Source organism: Pristiophorus japonicus, chromosome 16 (assembly GCF_044704955.1).
Source record: "Pristiophorus japonicus isolate sPriJap1 chromosome 16, sPriJap1.hap1, whole genome shotgun sequence".
NCBI classification, from domain to species: domain Eukaryota; kingdom Metazoa; phylum Chordata; class Chondrichthyes; family Pristiophoridae; genus Pristiophorus; species Pristiophorus japonicus.
This window is the reverse complement of record NC_091992.1, coordinates 52,551,420-52,574,668: the sequence shown is the minus strand read 5'-3', so window position 1 is coordinate 52,574,668 and position 23,249 is coordinate 52,551,420. Positions and strand designations below refer to the sequence as shown.

General features: G+C 47.3%; 1 protein-coding gene across 2 annotated transcripts in view; it reads left to right on the top strand.

Moving 5' to 3' along the window:
• rasa4 (RAS p21 protein activator 4) overlaps positions 1-23,249 on the top strand; it is a 286,693-nt gene that overhangs the window by 171,930 nt on the left and 91,514 nt on the right. For both annotated transcript variants that reach the window (XM_070857323.1, XM_070857322.1), the window contains exons 6-8: positions 1,598-1,679; positions 10,572-10,706; positions 15,714-15,805. In XM_070857323.1, coding sequence (XP_070713424.1) covers positions 1,598-1,679; positions 10,572-10,706; positions 15,714-15,805 — 309 coding nt within the window. The remainder of the gene's footprint in view (positions 1-1,597; positions 1,680-10,571; positions 10,707-15,713; positions 15,806-23,249) is intronic.

Genomic DNA, 23,249 nt, shown 5'->3' with positions numbered 1-23,249 from the left:
TGGTGAGCTCCCTTTTATACCTGGTTACCTGCCGTGTACAGGTGACCGTAGGTCTCCACCAGTGGCACCCTCTGGTGGTACAAGCATAGTATATACAGTGTGAAGGTACATTCAGTAGTCTTATGTAACTGTACATTGAATGTACAGGGAGTATACTTACTATACATACACAACAGTCACCTGTGCTAATTTCTATGCATGCAGCTCGGTGTCAAATTTTTATCGCATAATACTCCTGTGAAGCGCCTCGGGACATTTCACTACGTTAAAGGCGCTATATAAATACAAGTTGTTGATGCTGTTGAGGTGCCATTTGTGCGAAGCAAACAGTGGAGCGTTGTAAATCGACCAACAAGTTATGGAGATTGGTAGCTCACGGCATGTCTCTTATTCCCTTGAACGTGTTAGCTGATTTACACATGAATAACAGTGTGTGTTGTTCACACTCTGTTACTGTTTCAGCAAGTTGCGGCCATTGTTTCAGAACAGACTCTGCTCACTGTTCCAAACTCTAACAGTCATGTCGGGAGTTAATCAACTATTCAAATAGCCTTGAACCGAAGTTAATCAACTATTCAAACAGCCTTGAACCGTACAAGTTATACATTTCAGCAGTAGCTTGCACTGTATTGGTCAAGTCTTCAGCTCCATGTTGCTTCATTAGTTGCCTCAGAGGAGAAACCTATTAAAGAGACGATGCTGAGACAGGCTGTGTTTAATAGGTCACGATGTGAACTAGTGATCTGAATTTCTGAAACTGAATGCTAAGGTAAATATGGGTTGCATTGTACCAGGAACGGTCTGTGTGGCTGCCACAATTTCAGCCACTTGATCGAATGGGAAAAGATGCATCAGCCCACCTCTGCCTAGTTGGGATCAGGCGCTGATTATGAGTCATGTTGTAAAGGGCCACCTATAACAAATCATTGGGAAATGTCCCTGTGGAAATTCCGTGACTGTTACTGCGTCACACTACATGGAGCTATTTTTAAACCAGGAGGAGGTGGAATACTTGGAGAAGTTGCATCATTCGACTCTCTGTTTTTTCCAGCCCTCTGAACAAACCCCTTTCACTTCTCCGTGCCACAGTTGCAAAAGGCATGTTCCACACAGGGGGCAAATTAGGAAACAGAATAACAGAAATGTACATTCAATCTTTGTTCATCCCTCGCGCTCTCAGTGTGTTGCGAGGACTTTGGACCTTGCCATTGTGTTTGTGTTGCGACCGGAATACCCAAGTAATCCTCCCTGAGTCAGGTACATGTTTCAAACCCCAGAGAGTTACAGTCCCCACTTCATTTTGTGTCTTGTACAAAGTAAGACATTTCGAGATGGTGCTCTTGTAGTCAATGATGGTTTTAAAGCATCTAAAAAAAATTTTTTTAAAGTTTTTAAACCATTTAATAAAAATAATTTTTATGAGCTTCCCTTCCATTTACTGGACACCAGCCCTTGCCAAAAAACACTGGTCCTGTCACCTTCCCCCAGGCTCCTAGCAATGGCACTCAGTTCACTGCAACTTGTGAAGCGCTTAGGCGATGTCCTGAAGTCATGAAAGGCGCTATATAAATGCAAGTCTTTTTTTCTTTCTTTTCAGAGACCTGGCTCGGAAAGATCTAAATGGAGCCTCGGACCCGTTTGTGAGAGTGCAATACAACGGGAAGACCCAAGAGAGCTCTGTGAGTCCAGCCACTTCCTTCTGCACTAATGCTGCATTAATGGTGATGGGAACGCTATTCAGAATTGAACAGCTCCTATTGAAGGTGTTAGAACACAAGAACATAAGAAATAGGAGCAGGAGTAGGCCATTTGGCTCCTCGAGCCTGCTCCGCCATTCAGTAAGATCATGGCTGATCTGATCCTGGCCTCAACTCCACTTCCCCGCCCGCTTCCCATAATCCTTGACTCCCTTATTATTCAAAAATCTGTCTATTTCCACCTGAAATATATTCAATGACCCAGCCTCCACAGCTCTCTGGGGCAGAGAATTTCACAGATTTATGACCCTCTGAGAGAAGCAATTCCTCCTCATTTCCATTTTAAATGGGCGACCTCTTATTCTGAAACTATGCCCCCTAGTTCTAGGTTCCCCCACGAGGGGAAACATCCAGGTGCGGCCTTACCAATACCCTATACAGTTGCAGCAGGACCTCCCTGCTTTTGTACTCCAAGTGCAGAAGATAGAGGTACACGGAGTCAGAGGAAATGTATTAGCATGGTTAGAAAATTGGCTGGCGAACAGAAAGCAGAGCGGGATAAATGGGTCCTTTTCGGGTTGGAAATCCGTGGTTAGTGGTGTTCCACAGGGATCGGTGCTGGGACCACAACTGTTTACAATATACATAGATGACCTGGAAGAGGGGACAGAGTGTAGTGTAACAAAATTTGCAGATGACACAAAGATTAGTGGGAAAGTGGGTTGTGTAGAGGACACAGAGAGGCTGCAAAGAGATTTGGATAGGTTAAGCGAATGGGCTAAGGTTTGGCAGATGGTATACAATGTCGGAAAGTGTGAGGTCATCCACCTTGGGAAAAAAAACAGTAAAAGGGAATATTATTTGAATGGGGAGAAATTAGAACATGCTGTGGTGCAGAGGGACCTGGGGGTCCTTGTGAATGAAACTATTTTAGAGTTTATCTGTAAAACATAAAACATTAAACCGTGCCACCCGCCCTGGATGACACAGCAGACATTTACAAGGCCCCTTTTTTTCTTTTTTTTGGTTTTTTTTGGGGCGCTAAAATCAAATTTTTTCCGGTGCCCCCTATAAAAGGGAAGGGGACACTAAAAGCACCGGCAATTAAAACAAATTAAACTTTAAAACGTAAAATCAAATTAAAATTTGGTTGCCGGGCGTGATGATGCACTCCAGTCCCTCCGGTGCCCACCTCTCGCGGAAGGCCGCGAGCGTACTGGTGGACACCGCGTGCTCCATCTCCAAGGACACCCTGGACCGGATGTAAGAGCGGAAGAGAGGCAGGCAGTCAGGTTGAACGACCCCCTCGACCGCCCGCTGCCTGGACCGGCTGATGGCACCCTTGGCCGTGCCCAGGAGCAGTCCTACGAGGAGGCCTTTGGACCTACCCGCTCCCCTCCGCACAGGGTGCCCAAAGATCAGGAGAGTGGGACTGAAGTGCAGCCAGAATTTCAGGAGCAGCCCCTTCAAATAATGGAACAGGGGCTGCAACCTTGTGCACTCAATAAAAACATGGAACACGGACTCCTCCAGACCGCAGAAATTGCAGGCGGCCTGGGAGTCCGTGAACCGGCTTAAAAATTTATTGCACGGCACTGCTCCGTGCACCACCCTCCAGGCCAAGTCCCCGATGAATAGTGGGAGGACCCCTGCGTAGAGTGCCCTCCATCCGGGACCCCCGCCTCCTCCGGACGGCAAGATGGTACGCCATGGCGTGTCCGGACGGCCGGCGAGGATGGCAAAGTTGAGAGTGTGCAGGAGCAGCCCGTACAGGAAACCCCTCCGCGCGGAACTGAAAGGCACGGAGGGGATTTCCCCGAGGCGGCTCAAGTTGTGAGGCGCCGGCCCCCGAGGGAGGTTCCGGGGTTTGGCGCCGATGAGGAATTCCGTCCGGACGGGGGTCAGTTCGGACGGGATCTCCCCACGTGCTTGAGCCTCCTCGATGCACCTAACAGAGTCAGGGCCCAGAGCTGTTTTTAGCGACTCGATGGCATCGGCCGCGTGGCGGACGTTGGCAGAATTTAGGCGCCGCGCCAGCGTGTCTGGCGCCATCCAGCCCGCTCCTCCACCATCGAGCAGGTCCCTGACCCTGGTCACCTCACCAGCCACAGCCCTCTCTTCCGACCGCCACATAAAACCTCGGTCGTGGAGGTACGGATTCCCGAGCAGCGGCTCCTGCAGGACGGCCGCCACTCCAGCCGGCGGAGAGCTGCGCTTGGTGGAGACTTTGTTCCAGACCCTGATGAGTTCCCTGTAAAAGACAGGCAGCTCCCGGAGGGCGGTCCTGACACCCCCCAAGTTCACAAACAGGAGCTGCGTGTCATAATTGAGGTCGCGCTGCTGGCGGAAGAAATACCTCGCCAGAGCACACCACCTAGGAGGGGGCTCGACGTAAAGGTACCTCTGCAGGGTCTGAAGACGGAAAGTCGCGAGCTGGGCGCTGACGCACACCAACGACTGACCGCCCTCCTCAAGCGGGAGACTCAAGACCGCAGCAGAGACCCAGTGCTTCCTGTTGTTCCAGAAGAAGTCCACCAGCTTCTTCTGTATCTTGGCGACAAACACAGGGGGAGGGGTCAAAGTGACCAGCCGGTACCACAGCATTGCGGCCACCAGCTGGTTTATGACTAGCGCTCGACCCCTGTAGGACAGCACTCGGAGCAGTCCTGTCCAGCGCCCTAGGCGAGCGGCGACCTTGGCCTCCAGCTCCTTCCAGTTCGCCGGCCAGGCTCCCTCGTCGGGGCTAAGGTAGACTCCCAGATAGAGGAGATGGGTCGTGCTCCAGGCAAAAGGCCTGAGCTCCTCCGGCAGGGAGTCCACCCGCCACTGACCCACCAGGAGTCCGGAACATTTCTCCCAGTTGATCCTGGCGGAGGACGCGGCCGAGTAAATCTCCTGGCACTCACGCATCCTCCGCAGGTCAGCGGGATCCTCTACCGCGAGGAGCACGTCATCGGCGTAAGCCGAGAGGACGACCTCCACGCCCGGTCCTTGTGAATGAATCCCAAAAAGTTAGTTTGCAGGTGCAGCAGGTAATCAGGAAGGCGAATGGAATGTTGGCCTTCATTGCGAGAGGGATGGAGTACAAAAGCAGGGAGGTCTTGCTGCAACTGTACAGGGTATTGGTGAGGCCGCACCTGGAGTACTGCGTGCAGTTTTGGTCACCTTAAGGAAGGATATACTGGCTTTGGAGGGGCTACAGAGACGATTCACTAGGCTGATTCCGAAGATGAGGGGGTTACCTTATGATGATAGATTGAGTAGACTGGGTCTTTACTCGTTGGAGTTCAGAAGGATGAGGGGTGATCTTATAGAAACATTTAAAATAATGAAAGGGATAGACAAGATAGAGGCAGAGAGGTTGTTTCCACTGGTCGGGGAGACTAGAACTAGGGGGCACAGCCTCAAAATACGGGGGAGCCAATTTAAAACCGAGTTGAGAAGGAATTTCTTTTCCCAGAGGGTTGTGAATCTGTGGAATTCTTTGCCCAAGGAAACAGTTGAGGCTAGCTCATTGAATGTATTCAAGTCACGGATAGATAGATTTTTAACCAATAAGGGAATTAAGGGTTACGGGGAGCGGGCGGGTAAGTGGAGCTGAGTCCACGGCCAGATCAGCCATGATCTTGTTGAATGGCGGAGCAGGCTCGAGGGGCTAGATGGCCTACTCCTGTTCCTAATTCTTATGTTCTTATGTTCTCATATCCTACATAACCAGCAGTCTAATTTAAACACACTGCACTAAAGGATACAATATTCCATAAACTTATTTTTAAAAGCTACTATCTCTCATATCTTCGCCGACTTTCACTTCTGCAAGTTTCCCATCTTAGGATAGCTGAAGGCACGGCCGCCAATGGTGGGATAGAGGTATTGGGGCATGTACAGGAGGCCCGAGTCAGAAGAACAGAGAGTTCTCAGAAGGCTGTCAGGCTGAAGATGGTTACGGAGATGGGGAGGGGCGAGGCCATGAATAGATTTAAGCACGAGGATGAGAGTTTTAAGTTTGAGGCATTGGTTGATATCGTATAGAAATCTAGGGCCCGAAATTCAGGAGCGCCCTGTCTGGGGGCGGGAACCACTGTGAGGCGGGACTTCCTGCGCCTGGCGCGTAATTGGGGTTACCGCCCCCCCCAGAGGAAGTGTCACGCAGTGTCACATGCTCCTCACTGAGTCGCTAACCTTGGGAATTTTCCAGCACGACGTTGAGCACCTTGCCGCACTGATGGGAGAACAGGGCCCGCCCCTTCCGTTAAAGGCAGAGTGCCGGGCTGCAACATCGCGGCATGGACTTTGCCAATCGGCCAAGACAAAGCCGTGATCGGTATGTTGCCCATGTTGAAAGAAAGTGTGCGTCTCCCCCCTGCCCCGCGTGAGCGGAGTGAGGCCCGGTTTACGACCTGCGATGCTGGCGCGGTAATGGCCCGCGGCGGCCTCACAGGGAGCTATTGAATTTTCGCTCCGGGGCAAAGACGGGTTGTGCGCGCGGTGATGATGTTGCCATCGGCGGCGCAGCAGCCCGGGCTGCTACCGGAACTACCGTGGAATTTTGCAGGAGGTAGTTGTGGCCCCGTGCCCCGGGCGAGAAGTCGTTACCGCCCCATGGGCGCTAACGGAAGGCGCAAACAATGTGAATTTCCCCCCCCCTACTCCTTCCCTTTCATTTACAAAGTGCTTTTCCCAATATACAGCCACATTAATTGATTCCATCTGAACAATGACCCAATTGATTCAACAATTTCTATCAGTAATTAAAAGAGTTTAAAACTTGTTTCATTAATTAGATAAAATAACCTTCAATTGCATTCAATTCTCTGATCTAACCTCAGTTGTATAATTATGCACAACTCCAGGGGCAAACTCGGGTCACACCACTGGCAGGAGTGGAACATTGTGTGTAAGTCAAATTTAAAGGGATGGGGACAATTGAAGGAATTTAGCAATCTTCTGGAGAGCATAAAAATGCATCCACACCTATCAGCAATCTCTGATAAGGCTGAGGGAGCAGGGGAATAAGAAGTGGCAGGCTGAGGTGGAGAAAATGGAGGCCCTTGGTAAAGGCTGAACAAGTAACAGTGCAGCTCAGCACCTGATCTCCACTTTGATGGCTGCTGAATTTAGACGGTGCTGTGCAGGAACATAGCGCTAGGAGGAGGCCATTCAGCCCCTTGAACCTGTTCTGCTATTCAATTAGATCATGGCTCTGTACCCCAACTCCTATTTACCCACCTCAGCTCCCTATCCCTTTATACCCTCAGCTCCCTATCTCTTTATACCCTTAGCTCCCTATCCCTCTATACCCTTACCGAACAAAAATCGACCTATCTAAGTCTTGAAAGCTCCAAATGTCCCCAGCATCCATAGCCTTTTGAAGGAGAGAATTCCAGATTTATTAAACATTGTGTGGAAAAAATACTTCCTGATTTCCCTCCTAAATGGCCAAGCTCTAATTTTATGATGCCCCTCCATTCTTGATTCTCCCCCCCCCCACCCTGTTGAATCCTTTTAACATTTTAAACACCTCGATCGGATCAGATGACCCCTCAATCTTCGATACTCCAGGGAATACAAGCCAAGTTTATACAAACTGTCCTCATAATTTAACTGTTTGTGCCTCGGTATCATTCTAATGCAAATAAATAAAAAAACAGCAATGGGCACAAAGGCGTATACAGGCTGAAATAGAAAGACTGACAAGACGGGCCTGTGAAAGACCGAACATACGTACATTTAAAATCGGCCTGCCGGACTGCTTCAGGAGTCCTTCCCACTGGGTTTAGGTTTCCATGGTCGTACTGGGGCTTCAGTATCCAGTACGCTTGGAGTTCGGATAATGGCGTTCCCCTTCCCCGCCCCTCTTACATACACAACTGAGGCTCCCGCCTACTTCAGACTGGGGCTTCACATACTTGGACCAGGCCCGACTGGAAGATTTAGTGGGTCCAAATCTAGCAGGAATTAGGGTTGCCAACTCTGACTGAACATATTCCTGGAGGCTTTGTCACATGACCAACTGCCTCCAACCGCCCCGTTCAATCACACATTTTGTCCCCATCTCCAATATTTTCATAACTGATAAACAAAAGTGTTCAAAGAAAATGAAAAAAACCCACAATTTTTTCAACACTTCAGGCATCGGCCAACAATTAAAACAAAATGACGGCCGTGGCGATGCGCCCTCCCCTTTAAGGGCGTACGCGCGCCCGGCCACTGGCAGCTTCCCACCACGCAAAGCTGTCGGGGGCACCCGCCGGGTGGAAAAGGAGTTGGGGGTCGTCACATGACCAACAACGGGTCAGAGCACCTGGCGGGGCGGAACCACAGGGAAATTTCCCCCCCTAAATATTTCACAATAATACTATCAAGCTTACCGAAACAGCTGTTTTTTCCTGAAATTTCCAGATGAACATTGTTACTTGGAGCTCTGTCCCTGTATTACAAATGTGTGCCTTGAGGTTTGTTGCATCCACCCAGGTTTCTGAGTAAAGACGTTCAACCAAGTAGCTGACTCCCGAAGTGTACCAGAATCCCCGGGAGCACCAGTTCCCAAAATGCACTGTGCTCAATGTGCATATCTCTGTAATACAGTACAACTCCCAGAATGCAGCTAAAGGCAGCCACCTTCTCCTCATTCCAACACAGGACGAGGCAGGGAACATGGGGATTGTGAAAAGGAAGCTGTAATTTGCTCTCTGACTAACCAGTCCTGCTGCCAATCAAAAAAAGCATTTGGGTGCTTTTAGAGACACATCCTGATTTTGCGGATGTGTTCCAACTTTTCTGATTGTAAATCAGATCCAGGAATGAAATATTCCCAGAACATTGGCCATGACAGTTCAGCATTTTCCCAGTGAAATTAAACCGGTAAAGTCCTGGTTTGCTTGAGGTATTGTGGTCTTAATTCTAAAACTCTGTACCTTGCTCCTCTCCCACCCCACTCCCTGCCCCCCCATACTATGCCCACTCCCCTCACTTCCCTCACTCCCTGCCCCCCCCCATTACGCCCGCATTTCCCCCCCCCCCCACTACGCCCACTCCCCCCACTCTCAGCCTCCACCTAACTCCTGAGGCTATGCTCTGAACCCTGACCCACTGCTGTACCCTAACCTCCAACTCAGAATAAACCAATCATAGAATCATAGAATGGTTACAGCACAGAAGGAGGCCATTCAGCTCGGTGAGCCATGCCGGCTCTCTGCAAGAGCACTTTAGCTAGTCCCACTCCCCCGCCCTTTCCCCATAGATCTGCATTTTTTTTTTCCCTTCAGGTACTTATCTAAAATGCCAAAGATCTATAAACTGCACCTCAGCCCCAACCACTAGTGTCGCAATTTGTTGCATGTAAATTTCAGTGGCGCACTTGGGGGAAGGGTGAGGATAAGTATAGAAACGAAAGCCGTTCATTTCTTGCTGGTTTCTTCTGACCGTGAGAAGGAGCTTGGAATTTACATGACCCTGCCAACTTCCTCAGCAACAGAATATACCCTCCTATTGACCTCGGGATCTACCTAAGAGCAATTAGCCTCTACTTGACCTAAGGATGTGTCTATACCACAATTGGACCACAACAAAGGGACATACTAATTAGCAGCAGAATAATACTTTATGCATTGCGCAGTACAATGCATCATCCAACTTGCCGTGAGCATCAGCTGCTTGCTAACTTCTGCTGTCTCTCAGGAAGCCCCCAGGATAGTGTTAATATTGCAGGTACCCCCTACCCTGCCAATAGGGAAAGATTTGAAATCTGCAGCTGCAACATATTTCAGCTGAGTATACATGTTACTCACGAGGTGGCTGCTGCAGAGCTACTTTCAGACTGTTAACTGCACAATGAGACTTGTATTCATGTGCATTGCAATATAGCACCGAATGGAATATTATTCAAGGACTGAGGGAGGATTCTGGGGCCATCACAGTGAGCTCCTTTTGTGATCCATGTGATCCTACGTGTAGACTGTTGGGTCTTTCACATGAATGGTTCATCCAGGCTTGGTTTGGTTGTGGTGGACCTGGTATATCAGCTGATTAGGCTGTGCGGACGGCTCCCATTGGTGCTGTCTTTCTTCCATTATAAACAATGCTAACATCATTCACTGTGGGGCAAGCTATGGCAATTAACATGCCAACGCCAGTCTTTCTGGGGCAAGCTGTTTTTTCCTCACATTTAAATCTTTATATTTTGGGTGAGCTTTTACTTCCATCGAGGTGAAGTACCAGAGAGATGAATCACTTTGCCAATGTTGGCTTTGCCCCCTTACTGTGACTTCATGTTCTCTGTAGAACATTACCCATTAAAACAGGAGGAATATTTCCACTTCCCACACACCAGCCATCTTTGTGCGTCTGCTAATTGAGTAGTTCTGTACTCTGTGGATTCCTAGCCATTAGTAACCAGGTTGGAGATCTGCAAACTCATTTCACACCGGACCATTAGGCTTAGCAGACAGCGTAGATTTTTATCAGTCTGGGCTGCATTGAAATCCGGTTTCCACGCACCTAATCCACTGGGCAAATTTCAGAAGACTCCATTGTGGCACGAAGTCTCACTAAAGATAGGCACAGGTCAGAAAATCAGGTTGGCAGCCTTATAGTGTTGTCTCTGATCTGTGCTCGCATCTAGAAGGCTCCACACTATCTCGCAGAAATGACCCCTGACACACCTACCGTGCCCTTTTGTTAGTGATTGAGAGAGCAGCATCGAGTAGCATATTGTAGTGAATATCAGCTTGATGTGACATTGTTGCTTGTCTACCTTGCTGCCATTCAGCACTTTTAACACGTGGATCAGCCACAGCGGATGGAAACATCCACATTTTATGGGTGTTGTTAAGATCCAATGGAAGCTCCTCACACTGCGTTTTCTTGATGTAGGTTGTGAAAAAGTCCTGTTACCCCCGGTGGAATGAGGTATTTGAATTTGTCCTGGATGACACAGCGACAGAGAACACATTGCACGTGGAGGTGTGGGACTGGGACCTGGTCAGCAAAAATGACTTCCTCGGAAAGGTAGGCAGCACCTCAAGCAATACCTGGCTTGCAGCTTTCGGTTGTTATTAACGATAGTGCAGCTAGCCCAGTACCGTTTCACACTTAAGAAAAAACTTGCATTTATATAACATGTTTCACATCCACAGGATAACCAAAGTGCTTCACAGTTAATCGATTACTGTTGTTTTTGCAGCCAATATGTACACTGTAATGTCCTGCAAATAGCAATGAGACAATGACCAGATAATCTGTTTTAGCGATGTTGGTTGAAGGATAAATGTTGGCCAAGACTCCCTGCTCTTCTTCAAAATAGTGCCATGGGATCTTTTATGTCCACCTGAGAGAGCAGATGGGGCCTAAGTTTAATGTCTCATCTGAAAGTGCAGCACCCTGGAGCATCAGCCTGGATTTTGTGCTCAAATCACCGGATTAGGGCTTGAACCCACAATCTTCTGACTCCGAAGTGAGAGTGCTACTATCATAGGCAGTCCCTCGAAATTGAGGAAGACTTGCTTCCACTCTAAACGTGAGTTCTTAGGTGACTGAACAGTCCAATACGGGAATTACAGTCTCTGTCACAGGTGGGACAGATAGTTATTGGAGGAAAGAGTGGGTGGGGAGTTTGGTTTGCTGCACACCCCTTCCGCTGCCTGCGCTTGCTTTCTGCATGCTCTCCGCGACGAGACTCGAGGTGCACAGCGCCCTCCCAGATGCTCTTCCTCCACTTAGGGTGGTCTTTGGCCAGGGACTCCCAGGTATCGGTAGGGATATTGCATTTTATCAGGGAGGCTTTCAGGGTGTCCTTGAAACGTTTCCTCTGCCCACCTGAGCCATGGCTGACGCTTGAATATTAATTGACTGCAAGACATAAATAATGGGTCCGGCTTAAGTAAAGACAGAAATAACAATAAAGATGCTTTTACTCTTGAGCTTTTCAATTGACTTCTGGTTCCCTGTTTTAGGGAAAATGACCTCCATGCGTGTCAGGAGCTGGCCTCTAGAGACATGCTGGGCTCTGCTGTGGAACTCAGCCACCCAGAGTTCAAACACCAAGATCGGCTCCCCCCCTTGACTTCAAACAGCCATCATCTTGTTGTTGGAAACATTCTTACAGGACTTGACAGGGTAGATGCAGGGAGGATGTTTCCCCTGGTTGAGGAGTCGAGGACCAGGGGTCATAGTCTCAGAATAAGGGGTCGGCCATTTAGGACTGAGATGAGGAGAAACGTCTTCACTCAGAGGGTGGTGAATCTTTGGAATTATCTACCCCAGAAGGCTGTGGAGGCTCAGTCGTTGAGTATATTCAAGTCAGAGATCAGTAGATTTTTTTTGATATTAAGGGAATCAAGGGATATGGGGATAGTGCAGGAAAGTGGAGTTGGGTAGAAGATCAGCCATGATCTTATTGAATGGCGGAGCAGGCTCAAGGGGCCGAATGGCCTACTCCTGCTCCTAATTCTTATGTTCTTATGTCTTTAACCCAATGACGGGTTCCTCTAGGTCTATGATCCTGTTGGTTCCCCAAACCTCAGCTCATTTACATTTTGGGAGGTCAACCAAGGAAGAACGGTATCTCCATATCTAGCTGTACTCCTCTAGTGAAAAAGTGCTTTAAGGACCAGCGGAATGGCAATAACCTATTCGGCCCATCAATTATAATTTCTGTATTATGAGCTTTATCTACTGAGGAAAAAGTTGTTTAAATCACAAAAATAAATTAGTACATTCAGTCGTTATCACATCTCCCTTCTTCCAAATGTTATTGCTTCCACAGAAATTGCCTTAGACCTTCCCGGGGCCCCAATATCAGTGGATCATCATGTTCCATTGAGTATTTGACCTTATTGCACTGTATTAACAGTCAAGAAATCAAGCTATAAAGACAAAATAAGTGTGGGTCGGGGGTGGGGTGGGGGTCGGAGGTGGGTGGGGGTCAGGGGTGGGGTGGGGGTCAGAGGTGGGGTGGGGGGGCAGGGGAGCAGGGAGCACAGGAACCAGTGAGAGTGAAAGGAATATAAGGCTACACTTATAACTCTTGTGCTCTAGGTGAGGAGCCGTGCCTGGAGGGAATACAGGTAGGAGAATCAGGACTGCAGCCTGACCTATGCACTCTGAATGTGGCTCTCCCCATTGGGATTGTAGCAACCCTGAGGTTATCCTAAGAGAGGAAAAAGGAGACGAAGATAGAATGAAGGAACAAAATGAATGGAAGGAGAGAGAAATAAATGAAGGAGGATTTCAAATAAAATGTTTTTTTGTTGTTTGAAGGCGGCTGCTTAGGGTAAATTCAGTGATGTTGCACCTCTGGAGCAGAGCATCGTTAGTTGGGAGTGGGGGCCCCAGCATTGGCCCACTAACTGTAAGGGGCCTATCTGCAACCCGTGGTCCTGCCGATCGAGACTCCGTGCCAGGATTTACCCTTTAATTTGGGAAAAGAATCTTCATTTTCAATCCCTTTGAACTGGGAGAATATATAAAAGGAAAAAAAAGACTGCCATTTATTTATACAGCGCCTTTCGAAACCTCAATACCTTCCAAAGTGCTTTACATTCAATGAAGCACTTTTGAAATGTAGTCACTGTGGTAATTAAATTATCCAGATAGCATCTGAATTGAGGTCTAGAGCAATAGTTATATTGTACAAAGATAATGCAAAGCTCGGTAAAATGAAACCCACAAATTCTGGAAACCTGAAACAAAATGATAGAGATACACAGCAGACTCGTCAGTGTCTGAGGAAGGTAAATAGATTAACAGTTTGGATGTGACCCTTCATCAGCATTTAACTGTCGGAGATAATTGAATGCTATCAATCGCTCATAAACTTAGCGTCTGGTGACTCATAATGGTGTGATTGGTAGAACTTACAACGTGAACCTTAATGGTTGATAGAATAGTGTGTACCTGGGTGTGACTACAGGCTGTTTTGTAATCGAGAGGGCCAGGCAAAGTTCATAAATATTATAGTAACTCAATCCCATGATTAGATTACTGAAATCGCTTACTGCTAGTCTTAAAAAATATTTTCTAATATATTTTTCACATTAAAAAATCTTTCCAATTTGTTCTACTTTACAGTGGGCGGAAATTGGTTTATGATCCTGTCCGAGTCTGTGAAGTAAAACAAATGCGGACAATAGCTGCGTTTGTATTGAGTATATCTTCAAAGTGACAGCGAGAGATGAGAGTCTCTGCAGTAAAAAGACATGTATTTTTCTTCATTCTTGGGATGTGGGCGTCGCTGGCAAGGCCAGCATTTATTGCCCATCCCGAGTTTACCTTACATCCCAGTGGCTTGTGTAGGGGAGGACGAAAAACCCTCATTTTACCCAGATGGAAAAGAGCTGTGGGATCTGTCTGTGCTGCAGCAGGCCAGTGTCCTGGAAGGAACAGGGAACCCAGAACTAGATGTGGATTGAAACCGCGACGGTGTGGCCTTGGCTGGGCAGTGATTGGACGGGGGAGGACACCGGAGGGCCAATGGTGGGACAGAGTCAGCCCGAAGCAAGGGACTCCAAGCCAATGGGAGTGCCCATGCTCGGAAAATCGGGACTGACTCATCACCGATACCGGGCTATTGTCTCCCCCATGTTTACACTATGGAGGGCCTTATGCAGGCCTTAAGAAAACTAGGGAACCCAAAACAAACTGAGGGCCTACACAATGGCTACAGGAAGCCCACACCCTGCCAACCCAATTAACACCTACTCAACCCTTGATTAGGTTAACATCAGGGATGGCCAGTGGAAAAACCCCCGCGAAATCCAACACTGCTGCATTTTTCAAAAATCACAAGCCCACCAATGGGAAGGATTTATTTCAGCATGAAAGTCTGGCTGGATAACTGGATATAAGAAGTGGTTTCTGCCCCGCCAAGTTGTTCCGTTCTCGTGTTCCAGCAAGCAGTCAGCCTTTCGACACAGAAGGAAGACCAGTGTCCGAAGACACCTAAGACAGAAGAAGCAAACCACCATCCCGAGACGGCATCAGTTCAGCCTCCTTTCGCTACTGGAGACTGGACCTTTTCTTTTTCCACAAGGATCTTCTCCTGAGAGCTGGACTCAGGTAGATCCACCGCAACAACAACCAAGTTTCCAAGAAAATCACAGCCGAAAAAGTAACTTCAAGATCCTGAAGATAGCAAAAAGAGAACCCCGAAACCACGTTTTGACCTGGAAAGACTGTAAAGGCTGTGGTGAGTATAATCTCTGGTCCCCAGAGCTCCCAACTCAGGTGGGAGGTTGGGCATTGCACTGCTGTTAAACTTGTGTAAAAATTTTCGTTGTGTCCGTTTAGTGGGATTTAGGGGGATTGTTTTGTTGGTGTATTGCTGTTTGTTGAGATACACCTTGTCAAATAAATTGGAAGCTTAAAGTTCCTCTTGGAATCGCCTCATTTCATCTCCTGATCATGAGTCTTGGGTCAGAACAGTGTAAGGGAAGCCAGGAGCGCCTCGAAAATGCTCAACTGTGTGTCACAGGCTAGAGAAGAAAGGGGTTAGGAGTGTTTGACACTCACAGGTGCCTCACAGGCTAGTCATAAGCTGTGGGGACGCACGAGTCTCAAAACCCCCTTCATAAGCTGTGGACACAGTCTCTCCAGGAGTGCTCTTGCAGCACTCAGGGTACCTCACAGGCCAGGCATAAGCTGTGAGGGCAGAAGTCCAGAGAGAGACACCCAAGGCACAACACTCCCCAGAACCCCTTACACTTGCTAGGGCAGTTAATGGTCAACTACGTTAATGTGTCACATATAGGCCAAACTGGGTAAGGATAGCCACAGGACATTAGCGAACCAGTTGGATTTTTACGACAATCTGGCAACTTCAGGGTCAGTTTCCAGATGTTTTAATCTGAATTCCATTTCTCAAACGGCCATGGTGGGATTTGCCCTGTCACTTCGGGACATAGGAAGGTGCAGACCTGCACAGTCCTTCTGGATGGCCCAAATGGAAGAACTGTAGCTTAAGAATCACTGAGGACTGCAACTGGGGTTTCATGGTCTATTGTTTCTTCTACTCTGCAGGTGGCGTTCAACATTAACAAGCTCCTGGTGATTCAGCAGAAAGAAGGTTGGTTCCTGCTGCTCCCTGATAAGACACGAAGGAGTGAGACTGAGTAAGTCATCTTCTCTGAACAACTTCTTGCCTTCTTTACTGCAATTTACTTGCATTTCTATAGCGCCCTTCACAACCTCAGAACGTCCCAAAGCATTTTATAGCCAATGGAGTAATTTTGAAGAGTAGTCACCATTGTAATTTAGGAAACGCGGCAGCCAATTGACGCACAGCAAGCTCCCACAAACAGCAATGTGCCTTTGACCAGATAATCTGTTTTAGTGATGTTGGTTGAGGGATAAATATTGGCCAGGACACCGGGGATTACTTCCCTGCTCTTCTTTGAATACTGCGATGGGATATTCTGCGTCGATCTGAGAGAGCAGACGGAGCCTCGGTTTAATGTTTCATCTGAAAGACGGCACCTCTAACAGTGCAGCGCTCCCTCACCGGAGTGTCAGCCTAGATTGGAGCGGGAATTGAACCCACAAGTTTTTAACTCAGAGGCGAGAGTGCTACCCACTGAGATACGGCAGTGCCTTACTGTAAGGCACTCTGATATAATGTGATAAACCGTACAAATCTGGGAAACACACAGTGACACAAAAGTGTATAGCTAGACACACCACACAGAGAAACTCTCACAGACGCACGTGCACACAGTGATTTATCTCGGCTGCCAAATGGATGCTGACAGTGTGCACCCAAGAGAACGCAACAAACCTCTGAATAGCTGTTGGAATCAGGCCACTTTGTGAATAATGAGACTGAAATAGGAAGAAAATAGCAAGATTGCCAGAAAACCCAGTGATGGGAATAGGGTGGAGCTTCTCTTTCCTTTCATTCAGTGTCCGGAACCGTCCTAGCCCGAGTGCAGGTTTGGAGGCGGGCCCGCTGTCAAAACGGCCATGATTGACAGCAGGTCGGGATCCCACTCCAATCCCGCCTCCGTGTGAGTTTCTGACCTGTCAGGACTGCGTGCGGATCACAGACCCGACAGTAAGTGGCGGGCGAGTTAATTAAGGTCGCTAACAGGTAGTTGAATGCGACTTAAGAGGATTAAAAGCAGACACTTACAATTTGACCAACTTTTTGATGGGTTTTCCGTCCCTCGGGGAACACACCAGGTAAGTGGAGTCGGGTTCTCAGTGACTCTCCATTGCTTTGGCAAGTTGGCAGCTGCAGAAGTGATGTAAAAGCTACCATTTCACAGATGTTCACTTTCCAATGTCAGCAGATGAAGCCTTTAGGATTTTGAAGAAACTTTTGAGCTGTATGCAGGTTGGAAGTATTTGCAGTGAACTCTTTATTCACTGTTACCTCCTTGGAGCAACCTCTCTCACCATTGACAGACCACTTCTGTCATCTGAACCTCACCTGCCATCCATTCTAGCAGCATTGGTGCCCTTGACAAAATCTCACCTTGGTCCTCAGAATCCCACCACCATCAGCCCCAACACCAGCATCACCACCAACAACACCAACCTTCTCTGCAATCAACTGAAGCTGCACAGGACACAGGGCATTAGCACCCGTCCACATTGCTGCCCGGGAGGCCAGGAATGGCCCCAACATAGCCACACTTACTTCACTTGATGCTGTACACGCTGGCTGCCAGATGATGCGCCAGGTTAGCACCACCCCATGCCAGCACCATAAAACATCCCTGCATTGCCCAGGCCATTCTTTTCACATTCATCACCATTGTGGAGGGTACCCTTATATCTCACCATTCACTACAAATCACTAAGCCACTTCCAAAGGTGCGCACAAATCTGTCCAAGAACGCAAAGTGCTGAAAATAAAGATTTCAATGTTTGACAACACATCAACATGAACTGTACATGAACATTGGCTAATGGACCCAAATACCTACCCTTGTGTGTTGTTAGTTGGGATGATTGGACAAGGATGACGGTGAGTGTGAGGGGTGGCGACTGAGATGTGGAAGTGATAATGTAGATAGAGAGAGAGGGATGGGTGGAGGTGAACGGTAAGTTGGTGTGAGTAAGGATGTGCAGGAGTAGGGTAGGGGAGGCAGAGTGATGGGGATGTGATGAGATGTACAGCAGGATGAGGTTGAGTGTGGCTTTGTAGTAACATTTCGTGATCTACTGAGATCATTGAAAGGTTTGCGCCACTGCAGCCTGGTCCTCCTGATGACACCCTGCTTGTGTCCTCCTGTACAATGTGCAACCAGGCTGTGCTGGTGTCCTGGGGAGGTCTCTTCCACCCATTGGAAGGGAAGAAGACCTCCCTGCATGCTGTGACTCCCCCCATAAGCATCTGGAGGGAGTGATGGGAGAGCCTGGGTGCAGCCGTGCACCTCTGTGCAGTGTTTGTCAGTGTTTGCAGCACCTCGATGCTGCAGAAGAATGACAACAGAACTGGAAAATCAATGTGGGGCATGGCCCCTTTAAGGAAACTGGCTGATGATGTGTCATCAGATGACTTCATCAGCCCGGCTTCCTGTTAATTGGCCGGGAACCTCGCAGGGCGGGTTTAACAAGCCCCATCGAGGGAAGATTGGGTACTGAAAGCGGGATGGAGTCAAGAACGGCTTTCACACACGACACAGATGCCGGATGCACCCAACTCATCACGGGTGGCGAAATTGCAGCCAGTGAGTCACACCAAAAATGGTGAGTTATTTTATTTTCGAAGCCTCTCGGGACGTGGGTGTAGATTTTAATTATCGTGCGTCTGACCAGCGGCCGCCCAATTGCACCAGCGGGAGGCCTGGTCCATTTCGAGGCCTGGGTCTCATCACGCAGACGTTGCTCCGGTCTTCGCTGGAGCCGGGTCCGGGCAATATCCGGTGGCTTGGAGGCCACCTGAGCCAGGGAGAAGTAGGTTGGAGAGGGGGGACCCATGGGGGGGTGGCTGCAGTTCTCATTATTCTAGTAGGGGCAGAAACCCTCATCATATTTAAAAAGATACTTGGATGTGCACTTAAAGAGCCGTAACCTACAGGGCTACGGACCAGTGCTGGAAGATGGGATTAGGCTGGGTAGCTCTTTTTCAACCGGCACGGACACAATGGGCCGATGGCCTGCTTCTGTGTCGTAATTTTTTGATGATTCTATGATTCTATTCCTGCTTCTCCTGGCCCCACAAAGATCATTTTAGCACTTACCTTCTGCTGTACTGCCAGGTTTTGCTGAGTCTAGTGTCCACGGCTCATGCTCTGCACAGAAGGCAGTTAAAATGCCAGTTACTGGACCCCGATTTGTATCCATAAATGAGGCTCCCACCTGATTCAGGCAGGCGCCTCGGCCATCCCATGGAATGCCTCGGGGAAAATGGCAGTGGAAGCGGGAACTTGACGGTAAATACATTTTAACTCCGCTACTGCCCTATTTCCACTGGGCGGAAGATATTAAAATCTTCCCCCTTGATGTGTAGTAAGTATAGGTACAACCACATACACAGGGAGAAGGGAATCGAGAGATCTGGGGGCATGGTGAGAAGAGGTAATTGTGACGAGAAAATGTATCGCGCCTTCTAACTAGGAGGTATCGATATAATGTATAGCATCCTCTAGCTAGGAGGTATAGGGAGCTGTATTGAGACAGAGGGTCTGTGAAGGAATGCCTTAAAGCTCCACATGGCTGTCTGAAATCTCTCAAATAAATAGAGTTAAGTTGAACTAAGAGTGTTCAAGAGACTATAAAATACAGTAATCAGAGTGAGAAGAGGTTCATGTGGAGCATAGACACCGACATAGACCAGTTGAGAAAATAGCCTATTTCTGCGCTGTACATTCTATATCCAGTGCTTTAAGAAGGGAGGAGACAGTTAAGTTTGCCTCGTCACAGATAATATGGTCTCCTGGAACTTGCTTGATTGCCTTATGTGGGGAATTTTTTAAATGGACAACCATAAAATCCAATGTCAATAAGTCCTCAGCAACAGGTTCTTGTAGAGATTCTAATCCCAGAATTTGGTATCGCGAAATGTCCTCAGTACATAGGAGCAGGCATAGGCCATTCAGCCACTCGAACTTGTTCTGTCATTCAGTTAGATCATTGCTGATCTGTATCTAATCTGAGGAAGGACATTCTTGCTATTGAGGGAATGCTGCGAATGTTCACCAGACTGATTCCCGGGATGGCAGGACTGACATATGAAGAAAGACTGGATCGACTAGGTTTATATTCACTGGAATTTAGAAGAATGAGAGGGGATCTCATAGAAGCATATAAAATTCTGATGGAATTGGACAGGTTAGATGCAGGAAGAACATCCCCGATGTTGGGGAAGTCCAGAACCAGGGGTCACAGTCTAAGGATAAGGTGTAAGCCATATAGGACCGAGATGAAGAGAAACTTTTTCACCCAGAGAATTGTGAATCTATGGAATTCTCTGCCACAGAAAATTGTTGAGGCCAGTTCTTTGGATATATTCAAAAGGGAGTTAGATGTGGCCCTTACGGCTAAAGGGATCAGGGGGTATGGAGAGAAGGCAGGAGTGGGGTACTGAAGTTGCATGATCAGCCATGATCATATTGGGCCCAAGTTTACCCCATGCTTAGGATGGCGCACCTCTGTGAGCTGCGCCGACTTTTTAGAACAAAAACCAAGCCTAAAACTTACCTTGCAATTCTCCCCGCAGCTGGAACGATGAAGGCCCTCGGCGTGGCGTAGCACAAGGGGCGGAGCCAGGACTCGGCGCTGGAAACAGTGCCGCGACCTCTGCACATGCACGCTAGAGTGTGCACACATGTGCAGTAGCTGCTCGCCCCCGAATCTGTGCAGGCTGTGTGGGTGTCAATCATTTGAACGCTCCTAAATGCCGGGTTTAAAAGTATACAAAGTTTTTTTTAAACCGAAAACCTCAGAGTGATTTTTGAACAAGTTTACCAAATGAGTGAGATCTGAGAACGTGTATATAATATTTTAATATTTAGGATCATCTAGCTATTTTAAGAGTAGTCTTGGCTGTGCACCCAGCTTGCCCAGCTTACTTGAATATAAATGCATCTTCCTATTCGAAGTGGGTTCTAACTCGTTGAAAACTAGCCAGAGGGAAGTCACAATGTCTACTTATTTGAAGAACAGGATCTCCTGTGGCTACAAGTGCATACTTCAAAGTTTGAGTGACGGGTGCTGTAATTGCTCGAAGAATGCCGTCCCTAGCCCTGGCCGAATGGGCTTCCCGCCCCGACCTGCGGGAACAGTGCCTGCCGCGTTCAGCCGGGAGTACTATAAAGAACATAAAGTCTGGAATAAATGAGTTTAAGGTAAGTTTCTGGAGAGAAAATGATTGAAGGATATGGGGAAAAGCTGGGTTTCTGATGTTGAGATTATTTAAAAAGGGAGGGGCTTGTTCCTAAACATGTGTCTGTTCTCCCCCACCCCATGGAGTTGTGTGTTTTTGCATTAATTTCTGAAGAAGCAATTACAATGAGCTTTCTCACAGTGGCTCAGCCATTTGCGGGGGGTTACAATGACAAAGCTAAAAATGTATTGTTGTGCAGACAGCTTCCAATAATTTGATAAACTATACAAAAATCACTTGAGAGTGTAAAGATCCTATGTTACTGGATGTTTTAAAGTACTTTATGCATCTTTTATCTCCACCTACCTGTTGCGTGTAGATTTGTGTTAGTTTACCTCGGATTCTGTAAAAGCAATCAATATGGTAAAGGAGGGGCAGTTCTGAAGCACGTCTGATTTAGCAATGCATGAAGCAGTAAGCTTGTAACCCAAGACGTACGTTCGGAGGAACTGGCTGAGATAGTCGGTTGTGATTAGGCATATCAACAGTTAATTAGCAAATTTACTACGTCAAAAAATAGTTATGGTGTGGGATGGTGTAATCATTTTCAAAACATTATAGTGATTGATTTATTGGTTGATTTATTGATTTATTTATCATTTATTATTGATGATGGCTCTTTATTTGTAAAAGTGAAGTGTTTAATGTTTGTAAGCTTCCCTTCCCCTCACCCATCTCTCGTTCCATACGCCTGATTTCTAAGTGTAGGCAAGGTTCTGAGCATACAAAAATCTACACTTACTCCATTCTAAGTTAGTTTGGAGTAAGTTTTCGCTGCCTAAACTTGCAACACAGGCGTAAGTAGCTGGACGCACCCCCTTTTGAGAAAAAAAACTGTTCTAAAATGAAACTATTCTAACTCACTAGAACTGGAGCAAACTAAATGCCAAGAATTGCAATTTCTAAGATGCTCCATTCTGAACTAGTTGCTCCAAAAAAATAGGAGCAACTCAGGCCGAAACTTGGAATGGTGGTGCAGGCTTGAAGGGCCGAATGGCCTGCTCCTGCACCTATTTTCTATGTTTCTATGTTAACTTCATTTACCTGCCTTGGTTCCATATTGCTTAATACCCTTAGCTTACAGAAATCTATCAAATCCTTTCATCATCTTAAACACCTCAATTAGATCACCCCATAACCTTCTATACTCAGGGGAATACAAGCCCAGTCAATGCAACCTGTCACCATGATTTAACCCTTTCAGCCCCGGTATCATTCTGGTGACTCTGCACCCACCCCCTTCAAGGCCAATATATCCTTCCTGGGGTGCGCTGCCCAGAACGGAGCACAGTTACTCCACATGCGATCGAACCAGAGTTTATATAACTGTACAGTAACAGGGGTTTCTCAAACAAAAGGTTTTCAATAACAGATTCCAACAGAATGTGGTATGAGATTTAAATGCCGCTGATGAGTGTATATCAGAGTAAAATCTCAGTGCCAGCATGTTTTTTTAAATGAGTGTTTTTTTAATAGTCCCACTGCTAACATGGCTGCATATGTGTTGCGCATTTTAATTTAGTAAAATGATAATAGTGAAATGAAAGGTTACAGAAGATAGTGAGAGAAAATTGTTGTAGAATTTCAGACTGTAATGGAGCGATTACGTCTGTTAAATGACTGCTTCACGATAAACGAAATATTTTATTTTTACTCTGACCAAATCAGATCCAGCCTTCGCACAGCACTGACGTGTTCAAGGCTTTGAGTATCAGCCATTGCCTCACACTGGTGTTGCGTGGGTCATATAGATGACGCATACAATACAAAGCTTCAATGACAGTCATCAAACGGTGAGTCATCTCACTTCAGCTACCACAGCCATCTCCAAAAATTACACTCGAAAGCAGGTTTCAGTGCGGCTCTGTTCGACCATCTGTGGGATTTGCCCGCAATTCAAAGGAAAGAGAAAATTTAATCTTTTAGACCTGCAAGTTGACTGCTGTCATTTTATGGTTTTCTATGTTTAAATTTAATATGGTATTTTTCCTTCAATTCTCTCTGGTTTCAGTCACATTTAGCCCTGCCCCCTCCCCTTTCCCCTCCCCCACCTCGCTGTAATGTATTTGTTTCATGGGTTCTTTGCTTAAGAATTCAAAGCAACACATTGCTATTAAGAATTAGTTAGTTTAATAACAAAGGTCTAACAATCACACTAAACATTATTAATTCATCCACTAGGCTCACAACTGCATACCTCATCGTGGATGACCTTGACCCAACTG